At 29.9% G+C, this 16255-nt stretch overlaps 2 protein-coding genes across 3 annotated transcripts; both read left to right on the top strand.

Moving 5' to 3' along the window:
* The first annotated feature begins 4823 nt into the window (after positions 1-4823).
* LOC115723989 (FH protein interacting protein FIP2) lies at positions 4824-10126 on the top strand. The gene is made up of 11 exons (XM_061103535.1): positions 4824-4962; positions 5890-5999; positions 6732-6866; positions 7462-7617; positions 7840-7923; positions 8415-8461; positions 8562-8635; positions 8905-8963; positions 9240-9299; positions 9635-9715; positions 9873-10126. The coding sequence occupies exons 1-11, from the start codon at positions 4923-4925 to the stop codon at positions 9924-9926; spliced, it is 900 nt and encodes a 299-aa protein (XP_060959518.1). The 5' UTR covers positions 4824-4922; the 3' UTR covers positions 9927-10126.
* Positions 10127-10223: 97 nt separating this feature from the next.
* Positions 10224-15745, top strand: LOC115702453 (uncharacterized). Of its 2 annotated transcripts, XM_061103534.1 has the most exons (12): positions 10224-10775; positions 10889-11307; positions 11857-12732; positions 12822-13235; positions 13330-13521; positions 13663-13737; positions 13851-13934; positions 14018-14245; positions 14337-14563; positions 14649-14772; positions 14864-15387; positions 15467-15745. In XM_061103534.1, the coding sequence occupies exons 2-12, from the start codon at positions 10906-10908 to the stop codon at positions 15666-15668; spliced, it is 3348 nt and encodes a 1115-aa protein (XP_060959517.1). In that variant the 5' UTR covers positions 10224-10775; positions 10889-10905; the 3' UTR covers positions 15669-15745. The 2 variants fall into 2 exon arrangements, with proteins under 2 accessions (XP_060959517.1, XP_060959516.1); XM_061103533.1 differs by lacking the exon at positions 10224-10775 and having other exon boundaries at positions 10782-11307.
* The last annotated feature ends 510 nt before the right edge of the window (positions 15746-16255 follow it).

Genomic DNA, 16255 nt, shown 5'->3' on the forward strand with positions numbered 1-16255 from the left:
AACACATTAATGATAATATAAATTTTCGTTTGTGACAATGATGGTACTCCAATACCATATATTTGTTCCATCTTGTTGTATGATCTTAATTTTCATATCAAAAGATCATATATCTATAATTCTTGATACATATGAAGTACTTCAGGACTTCAATACTAATGAACAAACTTTATACATTTAATATTTCTCGATATACAAAAGAAATAAAAGTTTGTTTTGCAATTAATCAAAAACTCTTCAAGAGTCTATCACAACGTATAATTTACGTATTTATATTGCATAGACAACCATAGGTATTTTTCAAATAATAATTTACTTACATGTCTTTATTTCATACAAAGATCTTTGTCATATAGTGCGCGCGACTTTGAATTTATATCACTTAAGACATGTATTAAATTCTTCTAGAATTTTTAGATAAGGCTTATTTCAAATTCTCACTATATTAGGAGCTCCAAATAAATAACCTTTTGTTGCAACATTTATGTGACGCTTATAAATCCTCATAAAATATATTCCATGCTATAATCAAATCATGATTATATTTTCTCAATATTTAAGCCTTACTTCAATCAATCTCATGTCTATGCAAACTTTGTACAACAATTCATTATGTACAAATACATATATGCAAATTTCTCATTAGAAATATTTATTTGCACACCCTACAGGTCTTACTTCACTTTATGTGAGTAAAGTTGCCTGGATTGCGTCATAATATTTTGGCCAAAAATCAAAATGTATGTCGATGATTCTCGACAAATCTAATACCATGATCCTTGCTATCTCATGTTAATTTATTGCATATGCAAACATTCAATATTTATTGTCGACAAAAATTTCAATAAATGATAATTTCCTCCCATATTGACATAACTTATAGAGATCTCTTTAAATTACATATTTTTCAAATATGTTTATCATTTATAGGTACCTATATAGAATCACTTCAGGGATTCAATTATGATCAAATGTGTTATGTCTAACTTCTCTTGGGAGTCTTTTCGAGTACCGTTTTCATCACGGTTATCATTTTAATACTTTATAACATTAAGGTATCTCCATGAGTACCTCTAGATTTAACAACTTCAGGGCAAATCAAATGAACATTTATTAATAATTTCTACATTGTTCATTTACGCTTCAGGCGTTTTCAACTCATTCTATCTCAACTTTGAATAATATTGATTTGCAGTTGGTATATATCATTTTGAACTATATCGTTCTTATACTTTGTGCAAGGATCATTTTTCAAAATTTATCATCGATCCCAACTGCTTCTCTCCCCCTGATCGAGAGAATTTTAAGAAATTGTGATATCTAATAATATTAATACACTTGTAGGGATTTCAATATATCACAATGAATCAATATCTATTTAAACTCATATATATTATATGACATTGAACTTCAGGTTCAATAACTTCAGTTTCAAGTTCAATACTTATGAACTTAATTCATTTCTAAGAATGAGTCATACGTGTATAATTAGAAATACATAAATTTACACATTTTGTAAATGCATGATCATATAATCTTATCACATCGATAAGAAACTATGCAATAAAAATCTAACAATGGCTCAAGATTGTTAAAGAAATATAATTTAAATATTTTCTATGTGCAAATATATGCACATTCTTCTTTTGAGCCTTATAAATTAACAATGAGAAGAATCTTTTGGTTCTTCAACAAAATTTAGTCAAATTCTTTGACAATTTATTGCATATGATTGATCATGTCAAAATAATTCAATTAATGAACTTCAGGTTCACTATAATTTGTATTTCAATGAAACTTTCACAAGGTAATGTAAAATCACTACAACATATAAGTAATCATAAAATGTTTCATTTTTATATACACGAATAATATAATTATATTATTCTCCAAAACATATACACTCTTCAGGAGTCACTATTATGTTTATCAAACTTTATATTTCTTCAGGAATCACTATCATCAATTCAATGATGTGTATAATTTAAAAGATACATGACAACTTCATCATGTTATTGTAATGGTCAAATAGATATAACCATAATATATCATTCATTTTTCCTGGTATCTTTTTAACAAGTCGTCTAATTTATTAATAGACTATTCATCAGTCTAATTATCATGATTTGATATATTATATATTTAAATGTACAACCAGTACATATAATAAGTTATTTCTTATCACTTTTATAACTAGATAAAAGTTATACATCTAGGTACATACAAATATATTTTACTACTCCAAGTAGCAATTGTATGTAAGACTTCTTCAGGAAGCTTTTCAAATAATCATTTTGTGATTCTTTATCACTTTGATTATATTGGATCACTAACAAATATTAGTAAATTATATATCCACTTTTGGGAATATGCAAACTGAATTATATAGTAACTATATATATACATATCCTGTGCCAACAATAGTTTGAAACTATTGATTTCAAGAAATAATAAAATATGTATATACTAATTTGCTTCTGGCATTACCAATATATGTGAAATCTATATTCTTTGAAATAGAATTTCATGTCTATTCATTCTCTTTAGGTAATGATATTTAAATATTCTAAATGTACAATAAGTTTGTACAATTCATATTCTATTAAATAATCAAGTATACTTTTATCTTGATTATAAGTGTGTCCGTACTACAGGTACGCGACCACTATTATTCAATTCCACACATGATATATAGATTTCATGCACTTTGATTGTGTGTGGTATTTCATCTTTTGGTTGTTTCCAATTTCTTCTGAAAATATTTGAGTAGCAAACAATGCCATTGATTATTTAAAATCATTACATTCACTTCGGGGAATGACGTTGAACAAGTAGAACATTATTATAAATTTCTTAAAAATTTATTACTTGTTCATATATAAAAAGAAATTACTCAACAATTTCTTTCACAATATTTCAAAGAATATATGAATGCAATTTTTGCATAGTCTCCAAGATGTATGCAAAATTTAATCTTTAATATATGTCAGATTCAATAATTTCCAACATTGCAAGTAATAACAATGTATAGTAACATGACTAATACAAACAATCTTTAAAAGTAGTTGAATTCAATTCGTATCATTCTCTGCAGGGAATGATGAACAATAAATACATGTCTCATGTATTTAAATAACATTAGTCATGCTCATTGTTATTCTTATACTTTGATGTTTCAATGCAATTTTCTTAACATTCTTTTTGGATATTCAAAACCCACTATAAAATTGCATCAATAATAATCATTTTTAATGATTCTTTAGTTGTATTCACATAAATACAATCATTTTTTTTCTTCGATAAATATAAAACATTTACTTCAGGAAATGTTTGTCAAAATCTATATCGATATTAGATTACTTTTCATTGTCCTCAAAGAATACAAGAACATATATATAAATATGTATTCATCTCTTTCATTATGTATCCATCAACTATATAATGAATATTACATTTGCATAATCTTCAGGATATATGCAAGATTTTATTGAGGACGCATAATCATCAGGATATATGCGATATTTTATCGAGGATGCATAATCTTCAGGATATATGCAATATTTTATCGATGATGCATTATCTTCAGGATATATGCAATATTTTATCGATGATGCATAATCTTCAGGATATATGCAATATTTTATCGATGATGCATAATCTTCAAGATATATGCAATATTTTATCGATGATACATAATCTTTCTGGATATATGTATAATTTATATAGATTTTCTCTATCATATCATAGACAAACATATATTGTAAATATTATGAATGATAAGTACATAATATGTATATATATATGAATCAATAATAAATATATAAAAATATATACATACATATATAATATATAGATATATATAATAAAAAGAAAAAAGAAAACAAAGGATTCTTGAAATTGTTTCAGTCAGATAAGTATATATATAAATATGTATATTTAGTGTATCGTGACTTTGAAACAATTCAAGAATTTTAACAAAATACTTACATTGGGTCTTAGGAAGAGACTCATGCTTGAAGCTTGGGCAGAGACTCGTGCTTGAAGCTTGGGCAGAGACTCGTGCTGATAACGTGTTATGAAATAATATAAAATAATATAAAGTAGATGAGAAGAAAGAAGAAGAAGATGAAGAGAGAAAGAGAAAGTGAATGAGAATTTCTCAGTTCTTTATTCCAATGGGGTGAACCCCTATTTATACAAATACAAGAGTGAGATATTAAGAAACTAAGAAAAAGGGAAACTAAGAAAAGAGTAATGTTAATTACAATTAATGGTAATAAATAAAAATTTGGACATCCACATAATTAATAATATTTATAACAAAATCAACCATAATAACAATTCAAGATAATAAAAATAAGGGAATTTTTTTTTTTAAAAAAAAAGTCCTTTTATTTATAATTTTACAGTCTAAAATTTTTAATTACAAAAATACGTTTGTAAAGTTTTAAAATTACAAAACTACATATTGCTTAATATAAAAAAATAACTAAAAAATAATGAAAAATCAAACTCATTACAACTATAAATCAACTATATAAAAATAAATTATAAAACATACTAAAAACAATAAAAATTATAACAACTATAAATAAAAAAAATATTTTACTATTTTTACTGAATAATATTTTTATAGATAAAAAAAAATTAAAGGATAAAAATGAAATTCTTACCATAGACATATTTTTATAATTTTTTTTTTAATTTTTTGTTTATTATATAAATTTTTGTAAAAATAATATTTTTAATACATTAAATATTTATTTGGCTGGTTGGGGAAAACAAGGAAAGAATGTGCAAGTTAAAAGGCTTAAGCTACGTACCTACGCTACAATACGCCGTGGACTCCATTGCTTGACACCTTCGGCTGCTTATTTAACCATTCTCTCTCTCTCTCTCTCTCTCTCTCTACAGAGAAAATCATGGGCTCAGACTCTTCCTCTACGGTTCGTCTCAACATAGGTCAGCTTCTTCTTCTTCTCTCTCTCTCTCTCCCTTACACGTTTATTATTCACGCAGATTCTTTTTTAAAATTACTTGAATGTTTCCCCCAATTCTCATTCAATTCATTGCTTTTGAACCTTCTACGAACCCTAAATTTTGATTTAACTAATCTCAGATTATGATCGGATCCGATTGTCTATGACAATACTGGTTTTGATCGATTTCCATGTAAATTTTTACTTAGATGAAATTGTGAATAGCGGTATTGAATGATGATTCATTTAGTTTGAGATGATATAATTGTGCTTGTATTGTGAATAAGAGCTGAGTAAGGAAATCTTTTGCTGATTAATCAATGTTTTTAGATTACTCCATTCTTTTTCCAAAAAAAAAAGGATGATGGGATGTGAATTTGAGAATTTTTAGTTTGCCAAAGTGGTTAGAATTCTCTTGTTCAAATACTTGTTGATTACATATGTGATATGGCCACTCAAAGTTGGCCTTTTCCTTCATGCTCAATTGTAACTTAAGCAACTCTCTCTCTCTCTCTCTCTCTCTCTGCATTGTTATGTGAAGCTTCATTAATTAAGCATTACAGTTTCAATTGGAAGTAACTGTATTGTCATGAGGTGGTAATTACTTACTAATTTCTAATGTCTTGTTTAGAATAATAGTTAGTAATTATACAGGAAAATGATAATTTTTAGTACTTAATATTTAAAATGGGGTATGGGAATTAGAGTGTAATCGAGACCTCTCAATTACCTCTAATTACACAATTACAGTATTATTATATGGTTAAACAAATACACAAACTATATAATTGCCTTCAATTACACCCAATTCCAAGTTCCTCATGACTTCCCAAATGCGCCCTACAGGTTTTCTTTTTGATCATGATTTACAAACAATCTGTAACTGGGTGTATATTATTATTGTTTGCAGGCGGGGAGAAATTTTACACTACTATTGATACTTTGACTCAACGAGAGCCTTATTCCATGCTTGCTGCAATGTTCAGTGGTAGACATACTGTGTGTCAGGATCCTGAAAAGGTAATTTGATTATTAATCCGTGACATTTCATTTCCTTCAAATGCTGGCTTTCCCAATGTTTGAGTGGTGGTGTGTGGTATATTTGTCCACAGAAACCATTATCCCACATTAATTTGAGTTGCTGTACTTTGGTTTAACTATTCTTGGGATGATCTTTGACTTTTTCATTTTACTTAACATTTCAATTTCTCCAAGTCTATAGGGATACTTGTAAGCAATTATGCTCGCTTGAAAACTGTATAAAACTAATTTTGTTGAATATTTAAGTCATGGTATGTAGATTACACATAACCACTAAACCTTTTAAAAGATATGCATATTCATTTTAAAACCCGTATGACAGTATGTTATATTCATAGCAACCTAGAAAAAGTCAAATTCTGGGTTGCTACATGGGCTTACAAAACAAATAATTTGTAGAATTTTCTTTGCAAGATTTAAGTAGAGAATGGGGAAATCATATGCAGTAGTTTCTAAGTTTTTTGGGTAGTCGTTTATTTTGGAGACAAGTTTAAGGGTACATGTGTAGAGTTTCTGTTTGATTATTGGTATTTATGCGTAACTCTTGTATGTTTTGTTTTGATTTGTTACCACAGTTATGTGAGGCTCCCTAATAAACTTGGGAGGAGGTCAATCTAAGACATATGACCTCTGTCTTATTAAGGCAATAAAACAGTCAATACTTAATTAATTTTGAAAACATCAGTCCTTAAACTCACTGATTATTTGCAGGGATTTGTATTTGTCGATAGGGATGGAAAACATTTCCGACACATACTTAATTGGTTAAGGGATGGTGTTGTTCCCACACTAAAAGACTCTCACTATTCAGAGCTTTTGCGGGAAGCAGAATACTATCAGCTACTAGTAAGTAGAGTTTAATACTTATTTTTTGTTAGCTTCAGAATATTGCTTCAGTCTTTTTTTAGTCTAATTTTTATATGCTCGTTTTTTCCTCATGAAAGTTAATCACCCATTTCAATTGCCAAATGTGTCTTAATGCGTAGTTTCCTTTCTTCTGTTAAAAGTATTTTTCACATTTAATAAGACAGGTTTTCAGTTTTAAGAAGATTGAGATAGTATTAGTTATACCCTTGAGTTGCATATTCGTTCTTTTTTTTTTAATGGACATTTCATCGTCAAATTCTGTCCTATAAGCTTGTTAAATGCGTTAACTTTATGAAAAATTAATGATGTTTAGTGTTCACAAAGTAAACTTTTATTCTGTTTATTTGCATAGGTCATGATCTTTTAAACATTACATTCTTAGTTTATTTTTGTTTTTATATAGGAAACAATGATGATGTATTGATAAAAGATGATAAAAGTATGAGTTACTACCTAATATATCTCCATATGTTTATTTGTGTAAAGTAATATAATATATCTGATTCTCCATATTTTATTTTTTTCGTTACTCATTACAAGTGACTGCTGGCCAACGATAAATTATCAATTACAGGGACTTATGGATGGAATTAATTCTGTGTTAAATAGAAAGAAGGAGGACGAAGATTTAACTACCGACCTAACACGACTCGATATCATCAAATGCATACAGTCAGAAAAAGTTAGATTCCGAGGGGTTAATCTTTCTGGCCTTGATCTTTCAAAACTGGTAATTTTTCACACCCATGTTTTGTCTTGCTGAAGAGCTTCTTATTTTTTGCCAGCCAGATATGGTTTGTAGAGCAACCTTATTTATTTGGAAGAAGAAAAGTTTAATTATATGGTTTGGCATATAACCATGTCAGTCATAATGACAGTACTCTGCTCTGCTTAATTGAGTTATATTTACAATACTGTGTTTTTGAAGCTTCACCTTTTCTTGGAATTCTAGGATTTGTCTTACGTGGACTTCAGCCATGCTTGTCTTAGAAATGTATTCTTTTCCCGTGCAAATCTACAGTGTGCCAAGTTCCGAGTAAGTATTGCTGTGTAATTTTAATAAATTAAAATATTTTTGCTGTGTTATATTTCAGTACACAAGATATGGCTGTAAAGGAATGAGATAATTTTTTAGGATGTTGCAGTTATGGGGGAAACTCTTTGGGATTTCATTAAATTTTGGGTAGCCCAACATTGGTGTGTAATGTTTAAGAGTTTAAGGGAGAATTGCTCTCCGATTTAATTTGGAATTGGAAAAATTTATACAATTTGTCAACTTACAACCCCCCATTGTCTTTCATATTTTTTCTTCTCCAAAAAAAAAAAAAAGATTGAGAGGTTTCTTTTCGGTGTGCTACATACCAATTGTTTTTGGTCTTCATCATCAAAGTTGAATCATCGTTAATATCTGTGTCAAAAACAAATTATTAATTTCCATGAACACTTGGAATTTTGATTCTAATCTTTTTTTCTTTTGCTTTCTTGGTTTGCTTTGCTTTGGGGGCTAATATTTTTCTTTTGCCTTAGGACGTGGATGCCGAGGGTGCCAACTTTCATAATGCAACTTTGCAAGAGTAAGACAGTTGAAGAGCTACTCTCTTTCATTTGCTTATATCTATTAAATGGAAGGAAATACAAAAACCCTTTAAATTATCTTTATTTTGTCTAGAAAAGATGTGAATTTACTGGGGCCAATCTGCGTGGAGCTTTATTAGCTGGTGCTAGTCTTAAGAGTGCAAACCTACAAGGCAAATCTTTCTACACTCTGATAATCATTTGAGTAATTGTCACATCATCTTGGTCATATAAACAAACAAAAAGGGTTATATCATCTTATCTATATAGATTGGGCTTCACTCTTGTCACCCTAATTTCATATTGATTGTTAATTTTCTATCCTAAGTAATAATGTCTAAAAGAAATAGTTCTCCTTGCCAACTTTTGTATGTGAAAATTCAATTTATGTTTTTATTTCAACGTGCGTAGTTTATTTACTGTTGATTTTTTCTTTCTGTAGATGCATGTTTAGCCAATAGTAGTTTCTGCCAGGCGGACCTTAGTTGTGCACACTTACAGGTATCTGATTTTTATTTCTCAATTATATCAGTTCTTCTTTTCTAGTTATTATTATTTGTCCTTGGACACTTACCCATCTAACCAATTGTGTTAGCTTTTATGAATTGGCTAATATAATCCCATTTTATCCATAATTATTTTTTGGTTGTTCATATTACATAGTGAAGAAGTAGATTAAAAAGTGTAGTTTACCCTATAAGTAATCAGAGAAAGTAAAATGAAGAGTATCATCCTAAATGTTGTGGTTTAATTTTTTAATTTTTTATTTTTTCTCAGAATGCGGATCTTACTAATGCCAATTTAGAAGGAGCTATACTAGAAGGGGCCAACATGAAGGTAATTATTAATAGCTTTCAGGGTGTTCTTCATTCAAAACATATGTAAGACAAATTTATGTTAGAACTGCTTTTGAAAAAATAGGGTGTTTGAAAGTTGTTATAAGAACTAAGAAGTGATCCTTGAAAATATCTGCTATGGAGTTTTTCTGAACCTTAACCAATAGGGTCATATTGAAGCCCCTCCATGGCCATGATTACGCTGAAAAATCATAGACTCTCGCATCACTTAGAAAGACAAGAGATAGAGAAAGAAGAGAGTATTAAATGTAACTCAATTACCATATCATTCAAGAGCAGTAGATAGATTTATTAGTTGGAATTGATCTGTTTCAGGGAGCTAAGTTGAATAATAGCAATTTGAAGTGTGCAAACCTTCAACGAGCTTATTTACGACAAGTCGACTTGAGAGAAACAGTAAGTAAAACTAAAACCCAATATCTCTGCTACAATATCATCATATTATGCTCTAGCTCATTATTCTAATTTTTGTGTGTGAAACACCTAGATTAAAAGTTTTAGTTCGCTTGTGTATATATAATCGAATAATGTAATTCCTTTTCCATGTTTCCAGAATTTAGAAGGTGCCAAGCTTGATGGTGCAAATTTACTTGGGGCAATCAGATGACAGTAAAGCATTATATTGTATTATTTGTGCATTAATTTAAGATTATCTATGATACCCTCTTTATTTTCTTGTTCATATACTCTGGCCTTGTAAATGAAGTGTTGAACTCAAATTTAAGTTATAAGTTGATAAAATCTTGTAAATGACACTACACTAGCCAGTTGTTTATTATAAACTTTGATTTATTTTTACCTGAATAACCATTATTATATGTGTATCTATTCTTAATGAAAAGTACTTTGGAGGAAAAATAGTTTCTCAAAAGTTTTTTTTGGGAGAAGCTATAAATCTTAGTTTTTTTTTTTCTAAAAAAAGACTTTTAAATTAAAAAAAAAAAAAAAAGACTATTTTTTATCTAAACACTTTTAGAATAATTTTTTTAATTTTATAAGTTAAAAAATTGCAAATATTGATGAAAAAAATTGTATTTGAGTGAGTTGAAATTTGTAATTACTGATTTTCCTTGTTCTTTTTGAAAATTATAAAAAGAAAACAAATAGAAAAATGAAGTTTTTGCACCAGGGAACCTAATTTTGCACTTATTTACGGATTTGGCCTCGCTTTAAATAATACGGTTTTATACCGTTTTTTTTTTCAAATTTTTTATGCCACGTATACCGTTTATTGTGTTATTGGTTTTGTCCATATCTGATACGTGTATTACACGTTTATAGGGATATAGGCTAGATTTGCTTTTTTCAGTTAGTCCCAATCAGTCACGATCATTTCCTTCTTTTTCTTTAATCTTCTCTCTCTCTCATTGTTCAGTTTCAAAACTTTTCTTGCTTAACCAGTCACGATCTTAGACGGTTGATTTCCTCAAGGTTCTATATATTTTGAATTGATCAAGTAAGATTTCTTTATGTTTATGCATTTCTTTTTTAATTTTTTTTTTCTGTTCTTCTTCTTTAAGTTTTTCGAAATAGAACTGATTTTTAGGGTTTGTTTTTGTGATCTGTAAGAGTTTGAATGTGGTGGTATGGCTATTACTAGAAGTTCGATTTCTCCATCACCGTCTGGTTCGAAAAGAAAAGATGTTGGTGATGAGGAAGGCAATGTGAGGAAAATGTCTTTGGGTGATGATAAGAGTGATGATTCTGTTAGCAGGGATGTTGTGAATGAGAGGAGGAGTAAGAAGAGTAACGATCCTGTGTCTAAGGATGTTGTGAATGAGAAGAGTAAGAAAATTAACGAGAAGGTTGCTGAGAGTGTGAAGAAGAGTTCAGTGAGTTCTTTGGCGAAGAAAAAGAGTCGTGTGCCTGATATTGTTCCTGATGATCGTAAATCGAAGAAGTTAAAGTTGAAGAGTGTGGCAGAGGTTGATGAAGGAGATCTAGATTCTGAGGATGAAAGTAGTATTGCTATTCCTTCGAAAGCCAAGGTTAGTTTGGTGATTTTTTAGTGAAGATGTGTTGTTTTTTTTTTATTAGTTGATCAGTGACTGTTTTGTTTTTTTTTTATTGTTTTTTTTTTGTTATTTTAGACTTTTTATAGGGTCTGTTTTGATGTTTGGAGGTTGAGATGTTTGTTTTTTGTTTTTTTTAAAGGTTTTTTGTTTAGAATCTTTTTAGGTTTTTTTGTGTATGTTGTTATATGTTGTGTTGAAAAGTTTCTATTTAGTTTCTTTTTGTATAGTAGAGTGTTCATAGTGTTTTTTGTAAGTGTTTTAAGTTTTGCTGAATTTTATTTGATATGGAAAAAATGGGAACCGTTGTGTTTATCTGTATTGGTTGCTTGTTCTGTTAAGGCAGTTAGTAGGGGGATTTAAGGCAGTTAAAGCGAGTGTAGTCTCAACTAGTTAAGTTGTAACAAAAGAGTTCATTATGACATTATCTTTTAAACTGTTCATGTGTTTTATGCGGTGTAAGTGTCTATTGTGTTACTTATTTTGTGATTTTTAATGGTTTTATGGTACACGTTTATGTTGCAGTTGTGGGAATTTTACTTGAAGCCAGAGGAAAGATTTTGTGGTAAAATCATTTTCTGGGCTCATAATGATGATGTTTTAGTAGATATTAGAGCAAAATTGACTGAGAAGCAGCGTGCTATGTTTGTTGCAACTTGTTTTGGGCATTTATTGGATATTCAGTCTTATAAGTTGCAGCATCAGATTTTTCACACTGCATTGAATAGGGAAGTCCATCAACCAAATTCGAAAGAGATGTGGTTTGATTTTGGTCATGATAGGGTTCGTTTTGGTTTAGGGGAGTTTGCTGTTATTAGTGGTCTGTTGTGTAAGGGTGATATTGATATGATGAAGTATGTTGGGAAGGGAGACGTGTTTGTAGATAAGTACTTTAGTGATATGACGGTTACTCATGGAGCCGTTAAGCAGCGTTTTCTGAGTAGTACTTTTAAAGATGATGACTTTGCAGTTAGGATGGCAGTGTTGTATTTGGTTACTAACTACTTGTTAAGCAAACCTCCAGATAAACATGTTAGTATTGAGTTGTTACATTTGGTAGGTTCGGGTGAGTTTGATAGTTTCCCATGGGGCAAGGTTGTTTATGATACTACATTGTACTATTTGAGGCTTGGTTTGAAAGGTAAGAAGGGTGCTAGATTGAAAGCTCTTTCTAAGGCAAAAGGAATTGATAAGAAGGGGAGTGATTCAAATTGTAAAACTTACAAATTGGCTGGGTTTCCTTTCATCTTCCAAGTTTGGTTGTATGAGGTTATTCCTCTTTTTAGAAGTCAAAACATTTGTACTTTTGACCCTTCTTCAACATATAGGGTGTGTATGTGGTCCAGTGCGAAAGAAGTTACTTCAAGTGAGGTAGAGAGGAAAATCTACTTGTCATCTAAGGTATGGTTGCTTTTTTTTATTATGTTGTTTTTTTTTGTGTGTTTTTTTTCATTATCTGTTTTTTGAGTTATGTTTTGTTTGTATTTCAGCTTTCAGTGACTCCTGTGTTTCCTTCTGCTGAGGAGAATGAGAAATTTGATCTTACTGGATTTAATTTTTCTTATTTTTCATTGTCTGATGATGATTTTGAGAGTGTGAAAGTACCTAAGAGGCAGTTAGACAAGGGTGAGTCTTCAGGTGTTAAGGAAAAAGTTACTGTTGGGGGTCCTATGTTTGATGATGTTAAACATTATGTGATGCGTATTATCAATAAGCAATCTGAGATTGGGAGTTCTTTGAAGGAGCTGAGGAAGGATATTGATGATAAGTTTGTTCATTTTGAGAGTAAAATGAAGGCTCACATTGATTCTAAAATTGAAGAGGGTTTGGTTTTGTATTTGGATAAGAAGTTTTCAGATTTAAATGATGTGTTGGAGGGCTTGAAAGATTGTGTTAATAGTCAGGTAAAGTTCACTTTACTTTATTATTATTTTTTTATTTTTTAATTTTTGTGTGTTTTTATTTTAATGTTTTGTTATTTATTAATATTTGTTTTAGAGGTATGATGATCAGAATGGTGGTGATGGGAGTGATGATAGTGGTGGTGCGGATGATGATGGAAGTGATGGCGGTGATGGCGGTGATGGCGGTGATGGCGGTGATGGTGGTGATGACAGTGGTGATGGTGGTGACGGGGACGATGATAATTCTGATTCTGGGAAACTTGATGATATTGATGTGGAAAATGAGGTACTGATAGGTTACTTTTTTAGTTTTTATGTTTGTTTTTTATTTTATTTTAGTATATAATATAATGTTTAGTTTCCATTTTAATAACTTTTCAATTTTTATTTTGTTTATAATTTTTTTCATACGTGTTTGTCATTGTAGGATGATGGTGAGGGTAATGGTGCAGCTGTTGATGATTTGGGTGGTGTTAAAGATGATGGTGCTGAAGTTTATAAGGTGTTTATAAGTTTATAAGTTTTTAGGATGATGATTTGGGTGGTGTTTTTATATTATTATTTGTGTTTATAGGTTTTATTATATATTTGTATCTTTTTGCTGTCTTTTTTCAGGAAATAAGACAAATATCAGATGCTGTTGTTAATGAAGTTGTCGTTCAGGCTGGTGATCAACATGCTGAGGATTGCATGGATAAGGTTTTGTTTTTTATTTATTTTTGTTTTATTATGCTTTTGTATTTTGTTTTGTTGATTTAGTAACTAATATGTTGCTTTTTCAGGTTGGTAATGATCGTCCAAGTTTTGATATTATGGGTTCCTTGTTGGCCCAGTCTGAAAATGTTGTAGATTTGTTGGAAGATAAAAAAATTGTTGGGGATGACAATGTTATAGAAGCATCTAAAAGGGATAGTGAGAGCACTGACGATGGTATTACATCTGCTGAGATGTTAATTATATCAGAGAAAGTGGATGCTGTTTGTCATGATTATGAGTTGAAGAAGAGTATGGTATGAATTGTATATATTTATGTATGATTAATTTTTTAATTATTTTTTGATTTATTTTGACTTTTTGTTTTGGGTTTTCATATTATTGTAGGAAAAATCCAAAGTTATTGATTTGGGTAGTGCTGGTACCCCAAGGGATTTGGAAGGTGTTATTAGAATTGACTTTGGTGATTCGTCCGGAAAATCTGATAAGATTGGTGAAACAAAGTATTTGAAAGGTCTACACCCTTTCAATTCTGAGTTGCTAGATCCACCGCATTGTCTTCAACAAGATTCATTTGATGAGTGGTTTCTTGATGGCTTTAATGACCAGAATAAGTATGGTTTTTTTTGTTTTTACACAACTTTGTTTGTTTGATGTTTATCTGTATATGGTTATTCACTAATCTGTTACTTTTAATAGGAAGAAGAAGTTTGTTAGGGGAAAGAACATGTTGGATTCACCTTTGGATTTCTCAATTGATTCTGTTAGTGATAAATGGTGGTTTTATGATCTATTGACGCCTGGGAGATGTTTGTCTGACTCTGTGAGTATTTTTATATATATTTTTGTATCTTTTTTTATTGTTTGTATGTTTTTTTGTTGTTGTCTATAATTTATATAATTTTCTTTTTCAGCATTTGGATGTTATATTTTACTACTTGAGAAAGAAACTGAAGTATGATCCTCGGGTTACTGTTTCTGCAACTACGACAGATTTTAATTTTTACAACAAGGTGGTTGAGTTGTATGATAACTTTGTGAAGTCTAAGAAAAATATTGATTCTGTGCCTAAGAGTAATATGGTAATTGAGTATATGGAGGGGTATTGTATGTATGCTAATACTCGGTGGTTGTTTGTTGATTATGTTTTGATATATGTTCATGTCAAAGATGATCAACATTGGGTTTTAGTTGTTTTTGATATAAAGAATAGGTGTCTCAATGTCTATAATTCAATGTGGTCGAAAAGAGATGGTGACAAGACGACAGGATTGTATATCAGGCCTCTTGCTGTTATGTTGCCAATATGTTTGCATTTGATGGACTTTTATAGTCGAAGGGAGGATATTGACCGAAGCAAAGGTTGGTTTAGAGGGAAGAAAGACAGTGACAAGCTTGATGTGTTTACTGTGACTAATCTGCCCCAGCAATTGGATAAGTAAGTGTATGTTTTTTTTTTTTTTTATGTTTTAGTTTGTATATTTTTATTTATTTTGTTTTTTTTTTGTTTGTTGCAGTGACTGTGGGTTGTTTGTTGCTAAGTTTGCTGAGTTTTTTATCCACGGTGCGATTGATTTACTTCCAAATCCATTAGATGTGAAGTTCTTTAGAAACAAGCTTGCTGTGGATCTGTATGTTCATGCTAAGAAGAAGGAGATCAATGGGTACGAGTCTGAATCTGAGTTTCCAGGGAGGATTGGAAGAAGTGGACAGAAATGAAGGCTTAGGTTTAGAAGTGGACAGATTGGAAAATGCATAGTAACTTTTTTGAATTGTTTGTAAATAGTTACAATATAGTAACTCTTTTGGATATATTTAGTACCTTTTTGTATTTCTAAGACTAAGTACGATTTGCTGTTGTTATTTTTTGCCTTATAATGGATATTGGCAAAGTATTATGTTGGATATATATTTTGGATTTTTAGTGTGATATTTTTGTTGAAGTTTATAATGTTTTGTTGTATGTATGTTGGTTTTTTTTTTTTAAAGATTGATATTATTGAATTATTTATAAAAAGGTGATTCTATTATTTATTTATTTTTTATTTTTTTTACAGGAGTTATAATTAGCAGTTGGGTATGGCATAGGAAGAGTGACTGTATTTTTATGAGATTAATTATAATTAAGGTACACATTAGTAAATGTTTCTTATATGAGATTTATGATTGTATCTTCAAATTTTCCATGTGGAAATCTTTATTTGATGTTGAATTATTCAAACAGAACATACATGAAAAAATAAGAAATTTGGTTGCAGATAGTAATTGGAACGTATTGTTCATGTTTATTTAGTAGTTGTAGGAAT

The sequence above is a fragment of the Cannabis sativa genome, chromosome 9 (genome assembly GCF_029168945.1).
Source record: "Cannabis sativa cultivar Pink pepper isolate KNU-18-1 chromosome 9, ASM2916894v1, whole genome shotgun sequence".
Lineage (NCBI taxonomy): Eukaryota > Viridiplantae > Streptophyta > Magnoliopsida > Rosales > Cannabaceae > Cannabis > Cannabis sativa.